The sequence below is a fragment of the Euleptes europaea genome, chromosome 21 (genome assembly GCF_029931775.1).
Source record: "Euleptes europaea isolate rEulEur1 chromosome 21, rEulEur1.hap1, whole genome shotgun sequence".
Classification (NCBI taxonomy): Eukaryota; Metazoa; Chordata; class Lepidosauria; order Squamata; family Sphaerodactylidae; genus Euleptes; species Euleptes europaea.
The window spans coordinates 5,044,661-5,065,579 of NC_079332.1; the positions used below are offsets into that span (position 1 = coordinate 5,044,661).

The window sequence follows — 20,919 nt, forward strand, 5'->3', positions numbered from 1 at the left end:
CTCCAGTTATCCAGCCTCGCGTATAAACAAACACACACACACACACACTAATTTCCATCCATTCAAAACTGCGGAATTTGCAAAGGCCCAGATCAAAATGAGCTGCATGAAAATATCAGAATTGGGTAACAGATCTGGCGGTTCAGGGATGTGTTTTGGTCCAGAACGCCCCCCCCCATTCCGTCATTGACGTTGACCCCTCAAAGTCAGGTTTTCTTTTTTTTACCCTTTCCACTTCAATGAAAAATCATGGGTCTCATGCCCAGCATGACAAGTGGCGTGTGTTAAGTGCCGTCAAATCACTTCCAACTCACGGCGACCCTATGAATCAGTGTCCTCCAAAATGTCCTGTCTTTGACAGCCTTGCTCAGATCTTGCAAATTGAGGGCCGTGGCTTCATTGAGTAAGTCCATCTCTTGTTGGGTCTTCCTCTTTTCCTGCTGCCCTCAACTTTTCCCAGCATGACTGTCTTTTCCAGTGTCTCTTGTCTTCTCATAATGTGACCAAAATACGACAGCCTCAGTTTAGTCATTTTAGCTTCTAGGGTCAGTTCAGGCTAGATTTGATCTAGAACCCACTGATTTGCTTTTTTTGGCTGTCCACGGTATCTGTAACCCTCTCCTCCAACACCACATTTCAAAGGAATCTGCTTTCTTCCTATCACCTTTCTTCGTTGTCCAGCTTACACACCCATACATACTAATAGGGAATAAGATGGCATTAATTAATGACGGGTGGGGGTGGGGAATCTCAGCCTTTATTCTCTGAAGTACTTCCCAGCGGAAACCGTCGCTTTGTTCCACCTTATCCACAAGGTGGAGGGCACGCCCCGTTAGCAACCTGAGTTGATAGCAACCAGGACTGTGCCGTGCTCAGAAAAGCGGCCTCTGCCAGATACAATCGTCTGGATTCTGTTTAGCTTTTCCTCCGCCTCTGACCGTACGCCATACAAGCCCTCTGGTATCACCCACTCACTTCCCCTTTGGAACTCATGGACTCTAGAAACGCCTCCGGGACCAACACGATCAGTGCCTTCCGAGAACAGGTCCAGCACCTCACCAATGAAAACGTAAGTGCCCCGTTAAAAGTTGCTTTCCTGGAGATTATACTGGCAGAAGTACCTAGGTCCTGAGAGCCATAGAAAAGTTGATGGATTTCTTCAGACACTGGTTTCAGTTCAGACACCCCCTCTTACACGCTGTCTTTGCCGCGTGAAAGGGGAAATATTGGGTATGTTGTGGTGGGATGCCCAATGTGGTCAGGGTGACTGTAAGGCCTACCAGCAGGGTTGCCAATCTCCAGGTGGGAACTGCAAACAACAACTAGCATGGGGCTCAACAAATTCTAATACATATGCAACTATATCTCCCGGAATTACAATTAGGGGAGGGGCTGTGGCTCAGGGGAAGAGCAGAAGGTACCAGGTTCGAGTCTTTGCTCAGGGGCCATGCTGGGTCTGAACAGACCCGTCGGCTCTTATCCGTCTGCCTATTTCCTTTTATCCCACACTTCCTCCAAGAAGCTCTGGATGATTCTATGACCTTAGGCAGATGATGAGAGGGAGGGCACCTTGGCCATCTTCTGGGCATGAAGTGTGGGTCACTGGGTGTGTGTGTGGGGGAGGTAGTTTGGAATTTCCTGCATTGTGCAGGGGGTTGGACTAGTTGACCCTGGTGGTCCCTTCCAACTCTATGATTCTATGATGGACACTGGCAGGTTCAGCTGCAAGATCGCAATGAAAGGCTGTACGCCAGACTGGGAGAGCTGCAGGAGAAAACAGGGCAGCTTGCCGGGTCAAAGACAGCGCTGTCATCGAGGCTGGTCTGCAGCGAAGAAGAGAAACTGAAGGTAACCGACGCAAGCGGCATGGGTGGGGATGAGAAGACGTTCTTCTACAACGCTACTTTCCCCTCCTCGTTAAGATAGGTGAAATACTGTTGTGTCCTCCTTTTTTAAAGGGGAGGACGACGGCGACAATTAGCAGGGCCTCCCCGTTCTGGAACTTCCTCCCCTTGGAGACTTCCCCGATGCCTGTCCCGGCTGAAAACGGCCATCCCAAAGGCAGAACCAGTCACTAAATGGTGGCCATCAGTCACAAACCATTCTTGGTTTCTACAAAATGTTGGGAAATACCCTTTTTTTTTGGTCTGCTTATGCTTTAATGTCACTTTTCTTTATGGTTCCTTGGCCTTAAATTGCCGGTTTTATACGTTGCTGTCTTTATTTGTGTGTTTTTCTCCTGCTGTGTGAAGCTTGCTGTTCTGTTTCCTCCTTTTATCTGAGAACTTCTGCTTAAGGGGTCCTTCAGGGTTTTGAGGGCCGGAACGCAGGTGTTCTGTGCCCCAAAAGCAGCAGGGAAACTTTGTTCTGTCTTCCTTGTAGATTTCCAAGGACCTGGTTGATTTCCAGATCGAGAGCAACAAGATGAGAGAGCAGTACGAGGAGGAATGTTTTGAACTGAGGAACACGGTAGGTCTCTCTGGGCAGGTTCCACGATGCAGTGCACAGAGCACTTTTGGACCTCCAAACTCCCTCCCCGTTGTAGACACTATGGCTCAGCGGTAGAGCATCTGCTTGGCATGGAGAAGGTCCCAGGTTCAATCCTCGGCATCTCCAGTTAAAGGGACTAGGAAAGTAGGTGATGTGAAAGACCTCTGCCTGAGACCCTGCTGGTCTGAGCAGACAATACTGACTTTGATGGACCAAGGGTCTGATTCAGTATAAGGCAGCTTCATGTGTGACATATTCTTTTCCCGAGGAACCCTGGGAAGGCTAGCCTAGCATCCCACCCTCCTCCCCCAGCACTTCACCAAATTACAATTCCCAGGATTCCCTCACCAGGGTTGGCCCTTGTGCAGGGAGCCACCGTGATGTAGTGGTTAAGAGCGGTGGTTTGGAGCAGTGGAGTATGATCTGAAGAACCGGGTTTGATTCCCCACTCCTCCACAGGAGCGGCAGAGGCTAATCTGGTGAACTGGATTGGTTTCCCCCACTCCTGCACATGAAGCCAGCTGGGTGACCTTGGGCTAGTCACACTCTCAGCCCCACCTACCTCACAAGGGTGTCTGTTGTGGGGAGGGGAAGGGAAGGTGATTGTAAGCCAGTTTGAGTCTCCCTTAAATGGGAGAGAAAGTCGGCATATAAAAAACCAACTCTTCTTCTTCTTGACTACTCACACCGGGGTGGCAGAGGTAGCCCTTAACAGATAGATAATGCACAAAGATCACAATATTAGAATAACATTCCCCTTCTCCCCCAACCCAAGGTACGATTAGGATGGAACTGTTTCTCCCCTCACCCCGAAAACCGGGATGTTTGCTTTCCCAGATCCTGGCCTTGGAGAATCATATTCTGGAAGTCGAACTCCATGATGAGAAGACCACCGGGGAGCGCGACGCCTTGCGGGAAAGGCTGCGTGCCTTAGAGACGAACCACAAGGAGCTGGCAGATGAATACCTGGTCCTGAAGAGCAATTATCTGGCGCTGAGCAGGGAGCATGAGCAGGAAGTACGAACCTTCCCTCTGGCTCTCCTCTAACATCACCTAGTCCCGGTCCAAATATAAGTTGAAAATCAGAGGCATGGCTTGCCCAGTTCCAGGGTCTTCCGTAGTGACCAAGAACACCAGACTTTTATCCTCTCTTGGCGGCCTTGACGTTCAGCCTGAACTGAGGCTGGTGGTGCGAATCCATCCAGCCCCTGACAAACCTGTCCTGTCTCCTGTCGCGTTTTGCAGGTCACCAAGAACGAAGAGCTGAGCCTAGAGTTACTCAACCTGGCCAACACTAGGAGTTCTCATCCCCGAGGGCAGGGCAACAGCCCCAAGGCCCGAGGCCAAGCCGACGAGCCTTCTGCCGAACTGGAACGGGTGCGTGCTTTAGTGCACCGTCTCTCTGCCCGCAAAGTGAAGGTAAGACTCTTTGGGCCAAACCGGGTTGCCAGATGACGTAGATCGGATGTTTGTTTCATTGCCGTGGTGTCTCCCAAAGAGGAGGAGCTGTGGCTCAGTGGTAGAGCCTCTGCTTGGCATGCAGAAGGTCCCAGGTTCAATCCCCGGCATCTCCAGTTAAAGGGACTAGGCAAGTAGGTGATGTGAAAGACCCCTGCCTGAGACTCTGGAGAGCCACTGCCAGTCTGAGTAGACAATACTGACCTTGATGGATTAACGGTCTGATTTAGTATAAGGCTTCATGTATGCTGAGGAACTTCTGACTTGGTAGAAGGCAATTTCATGTGCCTAAGCTCAGTCTTCTGTGTTTTCCTGCCATTAGCCAGAAGATGTGATTGCTTCGGAACACGAACGTCGGAAACTGGAGAAAACGGTGAGTGTGGCCCCCCTGACATGGTGGCAGGAGGGGGATCAAAATGGTGCTCTGTAATACTGGCCCAAGCTGGGAGGAAATCATCCCGCACAAAGCCCTCTAAGCCGGCAGGATTGTTCAGTTGTGCTTCCATAGGCTTTGGTATTTTCCTCTTCTTCATGGCATCGTGAGCCTGAGTAGGTCACACAATGAAGTGGTTCTGAGAGGCTGTGCTTTGGCACAGACCCCCAGGGAGCCAAGCACGAAGAGCTAGAGTATGGAAACCTCAGTAGCCCCCATCTGACCTAGGTGCAGGAAGTCCTTTGCCTCCGTATGATTTTCTGACAGCCTTCTGCTTCCCCTCCCCCACTCCACAGCTCTTTGGAAATCAGGATCACATCATCGCAGAGATGGAAAAGATGAAGGAAATGTACAATTCCCAACAACGGAAACTGGAGGAGAGAATGTGAGGGACGCCAACAGGCCCCGGCTAGTGACTAGGAAATGGCTGCTTTGGAGGGTGGACTCTATGGCATTATACCCCACTGAGATCCCTCCCCTCCCCAAACCCCGCCCTCATCAGGCTCCACCCCCAAATCTCCAGGAATTTCCCAACCTGGAGTTAGCAACCCTATAATCCCACGCAGGTGGGAGGGAGGTGGGCAGTGCTGGCGTCCCACCACACAGCATCGAGGTCTCGGTGTATTCTGTGCATACCAACCAGCGTGACGGGCATAATTGTGAGCAACGGTGTTTCTTCTGTTGGCAGGGTGGCCATGGGCAAAGAGCTGCAGGAAGCCAAGAAAGCGATTCGGAACACGCAGCACAAGCTAGCAGAACAGTCGGCGGTAAGGAGAGCTTGAGGGGTGTTTAGTTTGCAAAAAAAAAGGGGGGGACAGCAAGTCAGGGTGAAGAAAGACAGTCCTGAACGACATGTTTGCCATAGTTCATTTACAACTTTTCTGTCCAGCAAAAGGACCTCAGGTGCAGCTTAGAGCAGAATAATAAAAAGGTCATAAGAACAAGAATTAAACATTCTCCATCACTGGCAATCTTCAAGCAGCGGCTGGATAAACACTCATCAGGGATGCTTTAGTCTGATCCTGCGTTGAGCAGGGGGTTGGGCTAGATGGCCTGTCTGGCCTCTTCCAGCTCTATGATTCTAATTGTACTAAAGGGCTGCGAAAGCAGCAACCAGACACAATCAGAAACCCAGTATGACTAGAAGCTTGAAAGTAAGGCCTGGCCAAAGATGTTTTTGAGAAATCTTCTAAAAGCCACAGTAGAGTGCAGGCCTGGTCAATCGCACTAGGAAAAGAGAGACACAGGCTGTTACCGCACTAGGTATTCCCAGCAATGTATTAAGAGTTTGAAAATGTTATAAAAAATACTGTTCGCACTTTCTATGTATTTCCACTCATGTATTAAGAGTTTGAAACTGTTATAAAAAATACTGTTCACACTTTGTTTGGCCCCTTTAGCTGTGAAGACGTCTTCCAACCATTTATAAGCTGTGGTATCCAAAAACCCTTTTAAAGCGATGTTTTGTATAACATTTTCAAACTCTTAATACATCGCTGGGAATACAAAAACAGTTAAAGTGCCACCACCAAAAAAGCCCTGTTTCTAGTGGAAGATAATCTCTCAAACAAGTGAAGAGCAAGGTACCATCTGATTTTTTAAATTTAGAGCGCTGCAATTGTACAGTGCAACCATACAATCATACGATAACCCCCCATGCTCCCCCCTTTCTTTTTACCTTCTCGGGCTGCAGGTTCTCCTCACCTCCCAAAGCCAGCTCCAAGAAGTCGAGGCTGAGAATTCCCGGCTCCAAACACAGCTGAAGGAGTTGAACGAAGAGTACCGATCACGGCTCGTGCAGTACATCGCGGATCTGGCGGTGAGCGTTTTCCTCTTGGGGCCCGCTGCCAAGTCCACTGAGGGCCTCCAATGGAAGATGCCCTTTGTCCCTGGCACACTCCCCAGTCACCCATCAAGTGAAATTCACTAGAGTTTCTCAGTCACAGGGAAAATGAATAAGGGCCTCCCTTCTGGGTCAGCATCTTAAATTCATGTATTTCTCAGGCCGCAGAATGTACCTCCCCTGTCCACCTTTTGGGCTGACATGATCTTGCCCTGTATATTTCAAGGCATATGTCGATAGCGAGTCGGTGGAGAAGACGGGGGCCGATAAAGTGCCGTCGGAAGCAGCTCACATGAAGCGTTTCGTGGACAGCATGCTGAAGGACATCCGGGCTTCCCATCGGTCTCGGGAGGAGCAACTGGCCGGGGCAGCGCGGGGCTACAAGAAACGCCTGCAGAACCTGGTCAAGACGCATGAGAACCTGTTGATCGCATACAGGTAGGGAGGCAACCTTGGAAGGGTGCAGCAGATGATCTCTACAGCTGAGGGGGGCTAGGCCTGAGATGTTTGGGGAAGGGCGGCTTTTGCATCTAGGCTGAAGTAGGACGGAGCCTGTTTTTGTTGAACGCCGTTCTGACGGAGTGGATCCTGGCCTGCAAATGCTTCCGCCGGTGAGCTAATTTATCCGTTTGGCGACAGGATGCAGCGCGAACAGATCCGGTCACTGGGCAGTGATGGAATGGACCCCGGCCCTCCAGAACACCACCTCGCCATCTCAGACGCTGAGCTGCTGACCAGCACCTCTCAAGAGCTGAACCGGCTGCGGGAAGACAAAGCCAGGCTGGAAGCCGAGCTGCACGAACTACAGATGAAGGTGATGACGGGGGACGGATTTCCCCGCGTTCTGGCCGCCAGGGTAGCGGGTCCCTCTGGAAGGTGTGGGATGTTGCCAAGAGGATTGGTCGGTCCTCCAGACAAAACCATGCCGGTGGGGGGCTGCAGGACCCACCGGGGTAGTGCTGGGTACAGAGGACCAGTTGAGTATGTGGGGCTATACATCTGTCCTTCGATCCTTGGAGGAAACTTAACTGGGTTATCATCTTAAATCTCCTTACCAGAGGGGCTTTCAGTCATCTTTGTTCAAATATGTCAGGCCTTTATTTCTGTCCTTGCAGGTCAAGTTCAGTGAAAACAGCACAAGGACTTCACCTCCACAGTGAGTACTTGCTGTTACCAGATGGGAAACACTGTCTCGTGGTCAGAGAGTTGGACTAGGATCTGTGAGACCCGAGGTTCAAAGGCCCCCATTGCTACCAAGTGCGCTGGATGATCAGTCGCCCTATCCCAGCCGATCTAGGTTGCCAGCTCCAGGTTGGGCAATTCCTCGAGATTTGCGGGGTGGAGCCTGGGGAGAGCATGGATCGGGGAGGGGAGGGACTTGAGGAGGGGAAGGAGCCAGCGTGGTGTAGTTGAGTAAGAGTGGTGGACTCTAATCTGGAGAACCGGGTTTGATTCCCCCACTCCTCCACATCAGCGGAGGAGACTAATCTGTTGAACCAGATTCCCCATTCCTCCACATGAAGCTAGCTGGGTGACTTTGGCCGAGTCACAGCACTCTTATCCCCACCTGCCTCACAGGGTGTGGGGAGGGAAAGGGAAGCTGATTGTAAGCTGGTTTGATTCTTCCTTAAGTGGTAGAGGAAGTCAGCATATAAAAGCGAACTCTCTTCTTCTTCCTCTTCCTCCTCCTCCATGGGGTATCACATCATAGAGTCCATCCTCCAAACAGGGGAACTGCTCTTTATCGTCTGGAGATCAGTTATCATTCCGGGAGATCTCCAGGCCCACCTGGAAGTTGGCAACCCCAAGCATAGCCTACCACACAAGGGTGTTGTGGGGATAAAATGGAGGCGGGGATGTACAATGTACATTACCCTGAACTCCTTGGCGGAAGAGTAGGATAAAATATATAGATGTGGATGGGGCAGGTCGCATTTCCCTACTTACAGTAGCCCTCAGGTAGTCTCAAGCCCAGGCTGGCTTGATCTTGTCAGCTTTTGGAAGCTAAGGAGGGTCACCCCTGGTCAGTATTTGGAAGGGAGACCTCCAAGGAAGTCCAGGGTTGTGACGTAGAGGCAGGCAATGGCAAGCTACCTCTGGATGTCTCTTGCCTTGAAAACCCCACGTGGTCACAATAAGTTGGCTGCGACTTGACAGCAAAGGGGAAAAACCTTAAGTAGACAAGAAAACTGGAGAGCCAGCTTGCTTTAGTGGTTAACAGCACCGGACTCTAATCTGGAGAACCGGGTTCGATGCCCCGCTCCTCCACACAAAGCCGGCTGGGTGACCTTGGGCCAATCACAGTTCTCTCGGAACTCTCTCAGCCCACATGGAGGCAGGCAATGGCAAACCACCTCTGAACCTCACATGAAGCTGCCTTGGTCCATCAAAGTCAGTATTGTCTACTCAGGCCAGCAGCGGCTCTCCAGGGTCTCAGGCAGGGGTCTTTCCCATCACCTACTCACCTGGTCCCTTTAACTGGAGATGCTGGGGATTGAACCTGGGACCTTCTGCATGCCAAGCAGAGGCTCTACCACTGAGCTACAGCCCCTCCACAACTTCTCTTGCCTTGGAAGCCTAAGGGGTCGCCATAAGTCGGCTGTGACTTGACCGCATGCGCACACACAGCTAAGAAGCATACATCTCCCTTTCTCCAGGGTTTCATGGCTCTCATGCACCCCTAGAGGGCACCCTTGCAGCCTCAATGCACCCTCTGCATCCCACAGAGGTCGAGCTACAGCACAATGCATTCCTCAATTCATACCATCCGTTCTATACAGCCAGAATTCCCCCAAACCTCAGAAGTGACCTATATTTTGCGTTAGAAGTCCCCAGGCGGACCAGGAAGAACTTTCCCACGGCTGCCGCACGTATTTCCTTGCAATTAAATCACCTATCCGCACTGTTCGAGACACTGCGGTGCAAATGAGTGGATTTGCCCAGAAGCACAGAAAAGGGTTTTTATCTTCTTCTTCTTCTTTTTTTTTTTTTTAAGGAAAAGGGTTTTTATCTTCTCCTTTTTTTTTTAAGGCCAAAGTTGACATTCTGGCAAAGCTTCCCTCCGCTTCTCACTGGCCAAAGCAGCCCCATGCAAAGAACTCTTTGCCGGGTGCATCAGATGGGAATAACTAAATTGAGTGGAGTATTCTCAGCCTCTCCGGCCCAGGGACAGGCGAAGTTCTAGACTGCCGGAAGCCTATGCTCACGGTTAAGTTTGCAATGAGGTCGGAGGTCGGGGCATGCTCCCACGGATCAGAGACATCACAGAGGTTGGGCCGTGGCTCAGCGGCAGAGCACCTGCCCAGATTTCATCCCCAGCATCTCCAGTTAAAAAGGATCAGGTAGAATCATAGAATAGAATCATAGAGTTGGAAGGGATCACCAGGGTCATCTAGTCCAACCCCCTGCACAAGGCAGGAAATTCACAACTACCTAACCCCCACACACCCCCAGTGACCCCTACTCCGTGCCCAGAAGATGACCAAGATGCCCTCCCTCTCATGATCTGCCTAAGGGAGCAGGAGATGTGAAAGACCTGTCGCCGAGACCCGGAAGGAGACAGTATTGACCGTGACAACCCAACGACATGGCTCAGTATAGGACAGCCGCTTGCGCCTGCAAAGCCAGTCCAGGGCTGGGGGAAGCCCACAGACCACTTGCTGATGGCCACTCTCTTGTCAGACGAGCCACGCAGGCACAGTCCCCGTATCTCCGGCAGAAATCTTGAAGTGGCACAGCAGGAAGGTGTCTGAGAACATAGGGATGGGCCTGTGTAACGTCCCAGTTCACTTTTGAGCTCCCAGGAGGGACACCTAGGCTCCCCACCCCGCTAAGCGTGGAGTTTCCATCTCCATACTGATTAACCAAACCTCCATTATCAAGCCAAGGAAAGTAGGATCGATGTTGAAATGTTTGCATTCCTCTGTAATGATCTCACTAGGTTGTATGCCAGCCCCAGGTTAACATACTCACGTGGGCTGCCTGGACTCCGCTCGAGTCTTAGAAGGAAGCTTTTGTATACATGCCAAAAAATTTGCTTTCACAATACACCGAGGGCCAACTCTTTCCCTCCTTAAGGGCAACTTTGGCCATTTCCGCATGGGTTATCTGCCCCCAAGTTTTTGGGAAGTGCTTTTGGGAAGTGGGGTTTTTCCCCACTGCTTCCCCACAGCATCGTGGTACATCCGGGCACCTCCAGGGTTTCCCCAGCTTTTCTCCGGTACTTCTCAAACTTGCTTTGCTCCAAAGATTTAGGAAAGGTCGCAGGAAACTTGGGAGGGCTGCTGTGTGCATGGGTGGGAAAATTAGGATAAGGGACATACAGAGTTCTGAATAACAAAGGGGCTGTGGCTCAGTGGTAGAGCATCTGCTTGGCATGCAGAAGGTCCCAGGTTCAATCTCCGGCATCTCCAGTTAAAGAAATTAGGCAAGTAAGTGATGGGAAAGACCCCTGCCTGAGACCCTGGAGAGCCGCTGCCAGTCTGAGCAGACAATACTGACTTTGATGGACCAAGGGTCTGATTCAGTAGAAGGCGGCTTCATGTGTCCAACAGGGGCAACGGCGAGAAAGGGAAAGGTTATCTCCCTTCTTCTGGAATGGCAAAGTCCTATCCTTCCAAAGGCTGACGTATCTCAGGAAAGCTGTTAAGTTGGGATGCAGAGGGCCTGTCCCTTGCACGGAAGGAAATTCAATACCAAAGGCAAACAGGGATTTGGGGTCACCTTAAACCAACAGCAGAATCTTTTGTGGCCTGAAAGGCCTCTTCATCAGAAGCATCTTGGGGGCTGATGGATGGAGGGGATTACCGAGGCCAGGTTTCACTCAACCCAGGCTCCTTTTTTCCCCCCTAGCATGCTGAACGAGGAAGGCTGGGCTGAGCTCAGGAAGCAGCTTCGAGAATTCACACACACCGTACAGGTAAACCGCTCGGACTGAGAGTGTCATCGCGAGGTTTCGGTTTTGCACGCACCTCTTTTTTAAAAAAAAAACAGGTGTGGCTCACAGATGCACATCCAAATTTAAGGGCTTGACTAAGGATAAACTGCAGATTACTGACGTACAGATTACACACGGACCACGTCAGTGAATGCAAGGCACACTTTTCAAGCATCCCTTTGAAAAATATACAAACATGTTGGTGGCCAGGCTGGAAACGAGAAGACCTGGAGGCTGAGCTAGATTCCAATATGCAAACTCCCCTGCTCTGCTGACCAGGCAAAAAGCAGACAGCCGGGCTCCTAATATTTATTCCAGGCCTGCCCAATCCAGAGGCGGCGTACTACCAGCCAATAGCAGTTGCACCCACTCCTCTTACCGTGAAGAGGTCTGACCACAGCAGCTTTACTCGGCAAGGGTCCACCTATGTAGTTTCGCATTCTAGCCCCTGATTATGAAGCGGAAAACGATCGATATTTGAAAAGGGGGGAGGAATCTTTTTGAAGCCTGCACAGGGTTGCCAGCTCCGGATTGGGAAATGCTTGGAAATTTGGGGGTGGAGCCTGGGGAGGGTGCGGCTTTGGGAGAGGAGGGACCTCAGCATGGTACAGTGCCATGAGTCCACCCCCTCCCCCCAAAGAAGCCATTTTCTTCAGAGGAACTGGTCTATGTCGTCTTGAGCTCAGTCATAATTCCAGGAGATCCCCAGGCCCCACCTGGAGGTTGTCAATCTCATGCTGGCATCTTTTCCTATATGGCCTAGTACACATTTACCAACTCAGCCCATCCATGCGCAGACGCAGCAGGTCCTACAGCCGTTCCACAAGGCTGCTCCGTGCAACATGGACTGGCCTAGATTCCCACTGAGTCGATAATCTTCTTTTCTTCCTGCCTCCCTGCTTACCTTTGCACAGGAAGATCTGGAGAAGGAGAGGAGCCAGCTGCTGGCGCGGGCAATGGTAGCAGAAGAGCAGGTCGCTGAACTGCACGACTACGTGGACAAGCACCTCGTGAGGTGAGGCCCCTCTTTCCTGCCCCACTGAAGACTTCTGCAAAGGCTTGCCTGCCCACCTTGCTGGCTTCATCTCCTGTCGCTTCGGGAAGCAGGCTCTGTTAGGTGCCTGAAAGGGGCCAGGCACCAATTCCCTGCCTCTCGTGCCTCCGAGGGTCCGCTTTAAATGTGACGCTGGCACTGTCAGGCAAGAACCTATCTGAGTGACGCAGCATGGAGGAAAGTGGTATTCATGGCTACTAGTCAAAATGGATACTAGTCATGATGCACACCTATTCTCTCCAGGATCAGAGGAGCAGGCCTATTCTATTAGGTGCTGTGGAACGCAGGCAGGATAATGCTTCTGCAGTCGGCTTGTTTGTGGGCTTCCTAGCACCTGGTTGGCCACTGTGTGAGCAGACTGCTGGACTTGATGGGCCTTGGTCTGATCCAGCAGGGCTTTTCTTATGTTCTTATGTTCATACATCCAACATCATCCAAAGCGAGGCCTTGGCCACTAAATGCGCCGCGCTAGCACAGCAGAGATCCAGAGCTCAGGCGGGCATTGCAATGTTGTACGTGTAGCATCTGAAAGCTTTTTAAGCGAAGCGCTGGGTGTGTGATGGCCAGATGCTCAGCCTCCCCTATCCCACGCCTGCATCAGGTTTAAATTGAGCCTGGGTTAAACCGCTGGTTGAAGGGCACTCCAAAAACAAAAGCCATGCAACCCCCCTTTTTTTTGCTTTTGGATGTACCAGCATGGTGTAGTGGTTAAGAGCGGTGGTTTGGAGCGGGGGAGTCTGATCTGGAGAACCGGGTTTGATTCCCCACTGTTCCACATGAGCGGCGGACGCTAATCTGGTGAGCCAGGTTGGTTTCCTCACTCCTACACATGAAACCAGCTGGGTGACCTTGGGCTAGTCCCACTCTTTCAGCCCCACCTACCTCACAGGGTGTCTGTTGAGGGGAGGGGACGGGAAGGTGATTGTAAGCCGGTTTGAGTCTCCCTTAAGTGGGAGAGAAAGTCGGCATATAAAAACCAATTCTTCTTCTTCGGTCCAATGCGCCTGTGTTCAACTTCATTGTATGCCCCTCAACCCGGGCACGGCGTATCTGTGAGAATCCCCAGGTGTGCCACCAGACTGATTTTCTGCTCACTGGTTTCTCCCTCTGCTCTAGTGACGTGCCCCCTCTGCATTTGTCTGGGGGGCTCGTGAAAGTCAGAGCCTGCTAGGTTGTGAGCCTAACTGCCTTGACACAAAGGTTTTATTATTTATTTTATTCACTGGGCTCAGGGCAGCTTCCAACACGTGCAGCAATTCAGCCACAGAAAATGCAACATTTCAGTCGTACAGTAAAATTTATTTCGGCTAATGAATAAAATCACTTTGCTGCAGATACAAACAAGAAATTGTGAGGCTGAGGAAACTCCTGGGGACAGACGGCCCCCGAGCCCTGAGTGCCGGAGCTGCCGATTCTCCGCCAATTTTGAAACCCAAAAGGAATCTGAGCGACGAAATGTAGCGTCTGCAACACAAAGCTACGGGAAGGGGCAGCCGAGAGGATCCGTCAAGAGGACGGGCAGCTTAGCCTGCCAGATGCTGCAGCTCTTCGGTCTTGGACGCCAAAGTTGCTCAAGGAAACTGATTTAAATTTTAAAAAACACAAAAACATTCCTCCAAGGAGCTCAGGATGCTGTTCAACCACCACCGCCACCCATTTAATCTTCACAACAGCCCTGTAAGGGAGGTTAGGTGGAGAAACCATGATTGGACCAAGATCACCCGGTAAGCGCCAAGGGTGAGTAAGGGTTTGAACCAGGGTCTTCCTGGTATAAGAATCACGTCCTATATGTTAGCCCACCTCAGCTCTTGAGTTCCACATTCAAGCAGTTTTCTCACATGCTATTTGCATCTCCTCCTCCCCACAACTTACTCCAAATGACTGTCGTTTACTGCTGAAGTTTAGGCCCTTGCAGCAGATTCGGAAGAAGTGTTGGGTATTTGTAGGGTAGCTGTTGAAAACAATCCTGCAGGTAACATGTGTGGCTTCAGCAACCTAAGGAGAGTTACTCCAGTCTAAGCCCATTGAAATGAATGGGCTTAGACTGGAGTAACTCTCTTTAGGATTGCACAGTGTATTACTCAAGTGTAGTAAATCAGTATTTTGCTGGACCGCTCAGCATCCCAGGAATAACAACCTTTTCTGTTCCTTTAAAAATGAATTTCTGGCCCAGTAATTCTCTGACAGAATCGCTCGCATGTCATGAGACGCGCGCAGTGAATGCATATAGAAGAATCTGGTTTTAAAAAAAACAGAGGCGTCTGACTTGATCCACCTAAGCTCATTCTCAGCTTGGTAAATGCACACTGCAAAGGATATGCAGCAAAATTGCCTGGGGAGGGGCTCAGGTGGGCCCCAATCCAAGAAATGGGAGGTAAGTGAAACAAGGAAGGGTGATAAAACGGGCCCACTGCCATGACAACAGAGGCAGCCCACCCATCAGATTGAATGAACAATTGGGAATGCCTCTACCCACACACTCCTCGCACCTAGAAAACTAGCTTCTCAGGCTAGAAGGGTTCTAGCCATATCCCTGACGTGCTTGCTTTCTGGATGCAGGGATGATCTTTTTGTACAAAGGATCAAGTGAGCCACCCACTTGCCACAGTCTGAAATGGGACAGGCCACACAGAGAGATACCACTTCAGTGATAAATGAAACTTCCCAAGATACCTCCTGTTCTGGGAGAGCTCAAAACAAAGAAATTTAAACAAAATACATATATTAAAATCAGTCAATCAGCCTGCCCCATTTTTTGGCAGAGGCTCAAGGGAATTTCCAGAATCGGCATCGTCAGCTAGTCAGGATTCAGATTGAGGGAAGCTCAGGATCATGTGATTTTTGCCTGCCAAACCATCATTGCTATTCCTCTCTGTACCCTTTGCAATTGGCACTTCATGGTGTTTTAGGCTGAAAAAGGGGGCCCTGTCTTTTTTAATAGGCAAAGCAGCACCCATCAGCTTTGGTCTTCATCTCTCATGCCCGTCTTCCTTCTGGATTGTCCTGCTTGGGTTGCCGTACAGCCTTGAGATCATAGGCCCAGGCTCGGTTCAGTCCGTCCCCAGCCATGCTTGTGGGCGTCCAGCTGGGAAGTGGGAAGCGCCCGGCTATCACTCGGGCCTCATCCGGAAGTTCCGTGAGCAGCTTCCTTTCCAGAAGCTGCAGCTGGGGGGGGAAAAAAACAGAACCAAGCTCAGTAAAGCTTCCCTCTCTGGTCACCTAGGGATCACTCTTCCTCACCAAGGGTGACTAGGCGAGCGGTTATTTACAAGCCTGGATTTTTGCTGCTGCTCAAGCATGTCCTACTATACTAATCAGTTCCACCTCATGCCTCTAGAGATCTGTCTGGAATGAAGGAATACCTGGTTCTCCCTAAACCAGTCCCGGGGAGAAACATTGTACTTACCACACTAGGTGCCAAGAACACAGTTACATTAGTACAGTCTGACAGATCCACCTTAAGAGAAACAGCCAGAACAAACAGTTAGCATGACCCACAGCCAAGCTCGATTGAATCCTTTGAATCCTTTGGGCTAAGCCGAACCCCTCTCCCTGCCATGTAGATATCGTATTTATGCAAGCGGTCCCTCCCCCTACTGCAGCCTGAATTGGTACTGTCTCTCCCACCCACCCCCAAGCTTTTATCACTTGGTTCTGCCGACTGTATCCAATGGGTCTTGATATATCTTGATACATCAAGGAAATAAACACTACATGTTGACTGACCGGGGAAGGTCACCGCCTTGAAGCCGACACACTTCGCGCCCTGTCGCGATGCACCTATCCTCCGTGCGGCTTCCTGGGAGCCTCTTACCTTCCACAGATCCTCCCGGAGGTAGGAGACCTTGCCGTAGCACCCGGCCTTCCAGGCGTGATAGCCGGACAGCCGCAGAAGCCACGGATTAAGTTCGTATCCGACAGTGGGCCTGAAGCCTTGTCTGTAGGCCTCCAGGACCTGGAAGCACAGCCAGAGTGTCACACCACGGGGACTGTCCGAAGTGCCCGGGGTAGCAGGACCCATGAGAGAGAGGCCACCCCTTAGCTGCAGCGTTGCTATTTTCCAGGGCGCCCTGGGAGACCCTGGCTGGCCGACTCTGAAGTCTGTCTGGAAGAGTCCTCCCTCATGCCATCCAGTCCCACCGGCCCTGCCCTACCCCAGGATCCACCGCGCCTCATTCCCAGACAGTACAATAAGTTGCGCAGGCCCAACTCGCATGCGTGTTTACTGTGCTGTCTTTAAGGACACCTGGGAATGAAGGAAGAATGCTGAGTGAGAAGCTGGGCCGGGGGACAGATTTTCTTAAAACATACTATTAAAATCTCCTGAATTGCTTTTCACAGCAACCGGAAGATCGATGCTGATTCTGGTAGATTCCTGGTCTATCTAGGAGGGTTGGGCGCCCTAGCAGGGAGGGAGACAGTTTGTAAGGCACTGCAAGTCTACCCAACCTTAAGCATGGCCCTTGCTGAAGTGGTATACCTGTAGCTGGGCTGAACCACTTCAGACCACAGGTGTGGGCTCACATGACAGAACGTGTGTGTCAAGGGCCGTCAAGTCGCAGCCCACTGAAGGCAACCCCCAGCCCGAGGGGCTTTCAAGGTGAGTGAGAAGCAGAGGCGGTTTGCCATTGCCTTCCTTTTCCTTGGAGGTCTCCCTTCCACGTACTGGCCCTGCTTAGCTTCCGAGATCCGATAAGCGTATCAGCGTATACCATACTGCCTTCCCACATGACAAAATACACTCTCCTTTAAAAAATATCCTCCATATAGAAAACTAGCATTTCAGGGAGGCTGACCTCTAGAACCCTTCTCCTGGGTCTGTAGCAAGCCTCACAAAGTATCATGTTCAAGGATTCTTACAATTCTGCCATCTCCTGACCCTAAATCCACCATCTTTCCAGTGCGGCCTTCCAGCAGCAACATCACATTCTCCACTTGTTTGGCACTTGCTGGGAAGTATGGCACCTGGTTTGGAGGAGAGAGAAAGAGGCAAGAGCTGAATTGGAAGAGGTCCTGCTAGGGTTGCCAACTCCAAGTTTGGAAATTCCTGGAGATTTGGGAGTGGTGCCTGGAGAGGGTGGGGTTTGGGGAGGGGCTCAGCAGGGTTTTGATGCCATAGAGTCCACCATCCACAAAGCAGCCATTTTTGCCAGGGAAACTATCTGTCCTCTGGAGATCAGTTGTAGAGAGAGAATTCATTTATTTGTTTAGCCATAGGCCGTTCCAAAATATCCTTACATATGTACAAAAAGCCAAAAAAGGGATAAAATTACATCAATATACATTGCCTGGATAAAAACTATTTCATATAAAATCTCTATTAAAACAAAGATCGCACTCATTTGCTTTCCTATACAAAATTTTTCTTAATAGCTTCAAGAGCTCTAATCTTCCTGGCCGCTATAGCGAATTGAGACATTCTGAAGGTGACGTGCGAATCAGAGTTAAAAAAAAACTATCAATTTCAGAACAAAAATTTACTCCTTTCAGAATTCTATCCAAGAATTTGGCTCTAGGCTCACTATATAACGGACATGATAGCACATAATGAATAATGCCTTCCAGTGATAAAGATCCACAGATACATGTGCGATGTTCCTTTGGGATTTTATTATACCGCCCTGTCAGAAAGGCTGAAGGCATGGTCTGAAATCTTAGGGAGGTGAAAGCCCCCCTAAGGTTCTGAGATGTGAAGTTAACCAAATAGGAAGATCTAAGATGGTCTTTCTTATAAGATCAGTTGTAATTCAAGAAGATCTCCAGGTGCCACCTGGAGGCTGGCTGCCCTAGATCCTAGGTACGGCGTATACATTGTATTTGGCTGCGCCAATCTGCAGAAATTCCCAACGGTCAAATTCACTTTTCGATCCACGCTTTAAAAAGTTCCGCCAAACCACCTGTGGCTTTACCTGTAATTTTAAAGGCACTTTGCGGAATCCAGGCATGAGAATTCCCGCCCACACAACATAGGCGGCCAAACCAGTGCCTGTAGCGATCTGCAAAAGGTCCCAGCCTTTGACAGGCTTCCCGTGCATCTCAGCCGCCAGCCTTTCCGCATCCTCGGGGTCCATGTCTGCAAAAGCAAAAGGATCTGCACGTCAAAGGCCGCCCTTGCATCCCAAATGACAGGGCTGAGACCTGCCCAGCCTCACTGCTTGTCTCAGAGAGCGGCCGAATTAACAGGGAAGGGCTGTCAAAAGCCTGCCGTTTCCTCGCCAAATCCTGTTTTGCGTGGTGCTGGGGCTTTCATTTTTGTTTTGAACGTTGACCATAACTGTCAAGAGGAAGCAAGAGTATCAGAAGGCACCGGCGAAAGCCCTTCCCAAAGCGCAGAAAGGTCTGAGCTTGCTACAAGCTTGCTACAAGCTCAGAACTACAAAAAGGTTTTTTCAAAATGACTTTATTATTTTGTGTGTGTTTTTTACACTTATATCCTGCCCTCCCCCTGCATAGCAGTGCTAACAGCAAAATACACAATCACACTTCAAATAGATTAAAAAAAAAAACACAATTCAAACGTATCTAACAACAAATATAGTGATGGCATTTAGAATCGGAGATCAAACATACCTCCTCAGCTAAAACTAGGGTTGCCAACCTCCAGGTACTAGCAGGAGATCTGTTATTACAACTGATCTCCAGCCGATAGAGATCAGTTCACCTGGAGAAAAGGGCCGCTTCGCCAATTGGACTCTGTGGCATTGAAGTCCTTCCCCTCCCACAACCCCACCCTCCTCAGGCTCTGCCCCCAAAATCTCCAGATATTTCCCTATCTGGAGCTGGCAACCCTATCAACTATCAGCCTGGTGGAACAACTGAGCCAGGGAGGTCCCGCCTCTCCCCAGCCTCCCCCACCAAATCTTCAGGAATTTCCTAACCCAGAGCTGGCAACCCTAGGTTACACTAGAGTAATGCTGCATAGGATCTCACCAGCAAAGCGCTGGCCTAGGGCTGGGAGGCGCAGGTTAAAATCCCAACTGAACAGAAGCTAACTGGCCAACTATGCACGGGAGGTTTTGCCTTGGATTTGCCACTCTCCAGGTGCACATTTCCCCCATCCAAATTCTCCAAACTCAACAATAGGACCCCGTGCAGAGTTTTGAGAATTCAGATGGGGAAATGTGCGTCTAAAGAGCAGCAAATCCAAGGCAAAACTTCCCATGCATAAATGAGCTGTTCTTAGTCAATATCCCACCCCCCACCCCCCGTGTAATCTGACTCAAGAGCTTGTTGTAAGAATAAAATGGGAGAGGGGGATAGAGACGTGGCAGGCAACCCTGTCCGAGCCCAGATGGTTCAGAGGACTCCTGTTTACGGCCATTTATGCCTGGGAGGTTTTGCCTTGGATTTGCCGCTCTCTAGATGCACATCTCCCCCATCCAAATTCTCGAAACTGTGAATGGGGGCTTATTGTGGAGTTTTGGGAATTTGGATGGGGGAAATGTGCATCTAGAAAGCGGCAAATCCAAGGCAAAACCTCCCAGGCATAAATGGCCTACGTCTCAACAACCCATTCGCAAGAAGAAGAAGAAAACCCCACTTAATAGACCATTTATGCATGGGAGGTTTTGCCTTGGATTTGCTGCTCTCTGGATGCGCAATTTCCCCATCCAAATTCTTAAAATCCAAAAACAAGCCCCCATAAAAAGTTCTGAGATTTCGGATGGAGGGGGGGGGGGAAACGTGCATTTATAGAGCAAATCCAATGCAAAACCTCCCATTCATAAACGTCCATAAGCCAGTTTTCTGATTCTATTTAATAGGGGGGCGGTGAGAAAGTAAGTGAAGGGTTAATGGTCGGGAATGTGAGGCTCCCAGATCAGCATTCAGAAGGGGCTCGCTTATTTATATCTTGGGACCCCACACTGAGCTGCTACGCCTTGCCGGGAGGCAGCTAATAAATAAATGCATGAGAAATGCCCCTTTACCTATCCCGGAAGCTCGGGTCCTTTCCCTGCTCCAGCGGTCCGTCCTTTATTCAGCTCCGTGTGGAAACTGGCCCTCCCCTCCTGGAGTGCCGCTGTGCAAAAAGGGGAAACAAACCTCTGTAATGTAATTCACAGCGGGTAGCCGTGTTAGTCTGTCTGCAGTAGTCGAAAAGGGCCAGAGTCCAGTAGCACCTTAAAGACTAACAAAAATATTTTCTGGTAGGGTCTGAGCTTTCGTGAGCCACAGCTCACTTCTTCAGATACAGCTAGAAGGTGAATCCGTCGGTCTTTAAGTAGAGGAGAGTGAATTCAGACAAGCATTAGTATGTCAATGTTAACAGTATGTAAAAGTGAATCGCAGGCGTGATGGGATTAGGTGTGGTATGCAGAAGAGTTTGTGATGTCCGGGGGAGAGATGGGTGTGGAGAAATCAGCATTGGTAATGAGCCATGAATGCAAGGTCTTTATTCAGCCCAGGTAAATGCATTGACTTTAGTTTGAATATCAACTGTAATGCAGCAGTTTCTCTTTCCAATCTCCCTTTGAAATTCTTTGTAAGAGAACTGCTACTCTTAAATCTGCAACAGAATGTCCTGGAAGGTTGAAATGTTCTCCCACTGGTTTTTGAATATTGTGGTTTCTGATGTCAGACAGCTCTGTGATGTCGTGAACGCGGGGGAGAGAGTCACAAAGATCTGTCCATTGGAAATCCTGGCACCTACAAATCCCTCCTTTTTCACACCAGAGAATCCTTTCTGGGGGCCCTGACGACATCAG

General features: G+C 50.2%; 2 protein-coding genes across 2 annotated transcripts; one reads left to right on the top strand and one right to left on the bottom strand.

Moving 5' to 3' along the window:
• Nucleotides 1-991: 991 nt before the first annotated feature.
• On the top strand, nucleotides 992-13,675 carry CCDC78 (coiled-coil domain containing 78). Its single transcript, XM_056866419.1, has 15 exons — nucleotides 992-1,069; nucleotides 1,717-1,848; nucleotides 2,383-2,469; nucleotides 3,328-3,507; nucleotides 3,736-3,909; nucleotides 4,271-4,321; nucleotides 4,678-4,766; nucleotides 5,070-5,148; nucleotides 6,075-6,200; nucleotides 6,451-6,662; nucleotides 6,864-7,038; nucleotides 7,340-7,380; nucleotides 11,076-11,142; nucleotides 12,075-12,175; nucleotides 13,549-13,675. The coding sequence occupies exons 1-15, from the start codon at nucleotides 992-994 to the stop codon at nucleotides 13,673-13,675; spliced, it is 1,719 nt and encodes a 572-aa protein (XP_056722397.1).
• Nucleotides 13,676-15,190: 1,515 nt separating this feature from the next.
• On the bottom strand, nucleotides 15,191-18,285 carry ANTKMT (adenine nucleotide translocase lysine methyltransferase). Its single transcript, XM_056866575.1, has 5 exons — nucleotides 18,124-18,285; nucleotides 17,075-17,179; nucleotides 16,029-16,169; nucleotides 15,621-15,671; nucleotides 15,191-15,379 (listed from the first exon to the last, which is right to left on the bottom strand). The coding sequence occupies exons 1-5, from the start codon at nucleotides 18,283-18,285 to the stop codon at nucleotides 15,191-15,193; spliced, it is 648 nt and encodes a 215-aa protein (XP_056722553.1).
• Nucleotides 18,286-20,919: the final 2,634 nt, after the last annotated feature.

What these genes read in the sequence shown, in the direction of transcription:
- ANTKMT (XM_056866575.1), bottom strand. Translation starts at nt 18,285, where the DNA reads ATGGACCCCGAGGATGCGGAAAGGCTGGCGGCTGAGATGCACGGGAAG. An exon ending in AAGTGCCTTTAAAATTACAG is followed by an intron (nt 17,180 to 18,123) that starts GTAAAGCCACAG and finishes CCTCCAAACCAG; the next exon opens with GTGCCATACTTCCCAGCAAG. An exon ending in TCCGGGAGGATCTGTGGAAG is followed by an intron (nt 15,672 to 16,028) that starts GTAAGAGGCTCC and finishes GTTTCTCTTAAG; the next exon opens with GTGGATCTGTCAGACTGTAC.
- CCDC78 (XM_056866419.1), top strand. Translation starts at nt 992, where the DNA reads ATGGACTCTAGAAACGCCTCCGGGACCAACACGATCAGTGCCTTCCGA. An exon ending in GCGAAGAAGAGAAACTGAAG is followed by an intron (nt 1,849 to 2,382) that starts GTAACCGACGCA and finishes TCTTCCTTGTAG; the next exon opens with ATTTCCAAGGACCTGGTTGA. An exon ending in ACAAGGACTTCACCTCCACA is followed by an intron (nt 7,381 to 11,075) that starts GTGAGTACTTGC and finishes TTTCCCCCCTAG; the next exon opens with CATGCTGAACGAGGAAGGCT.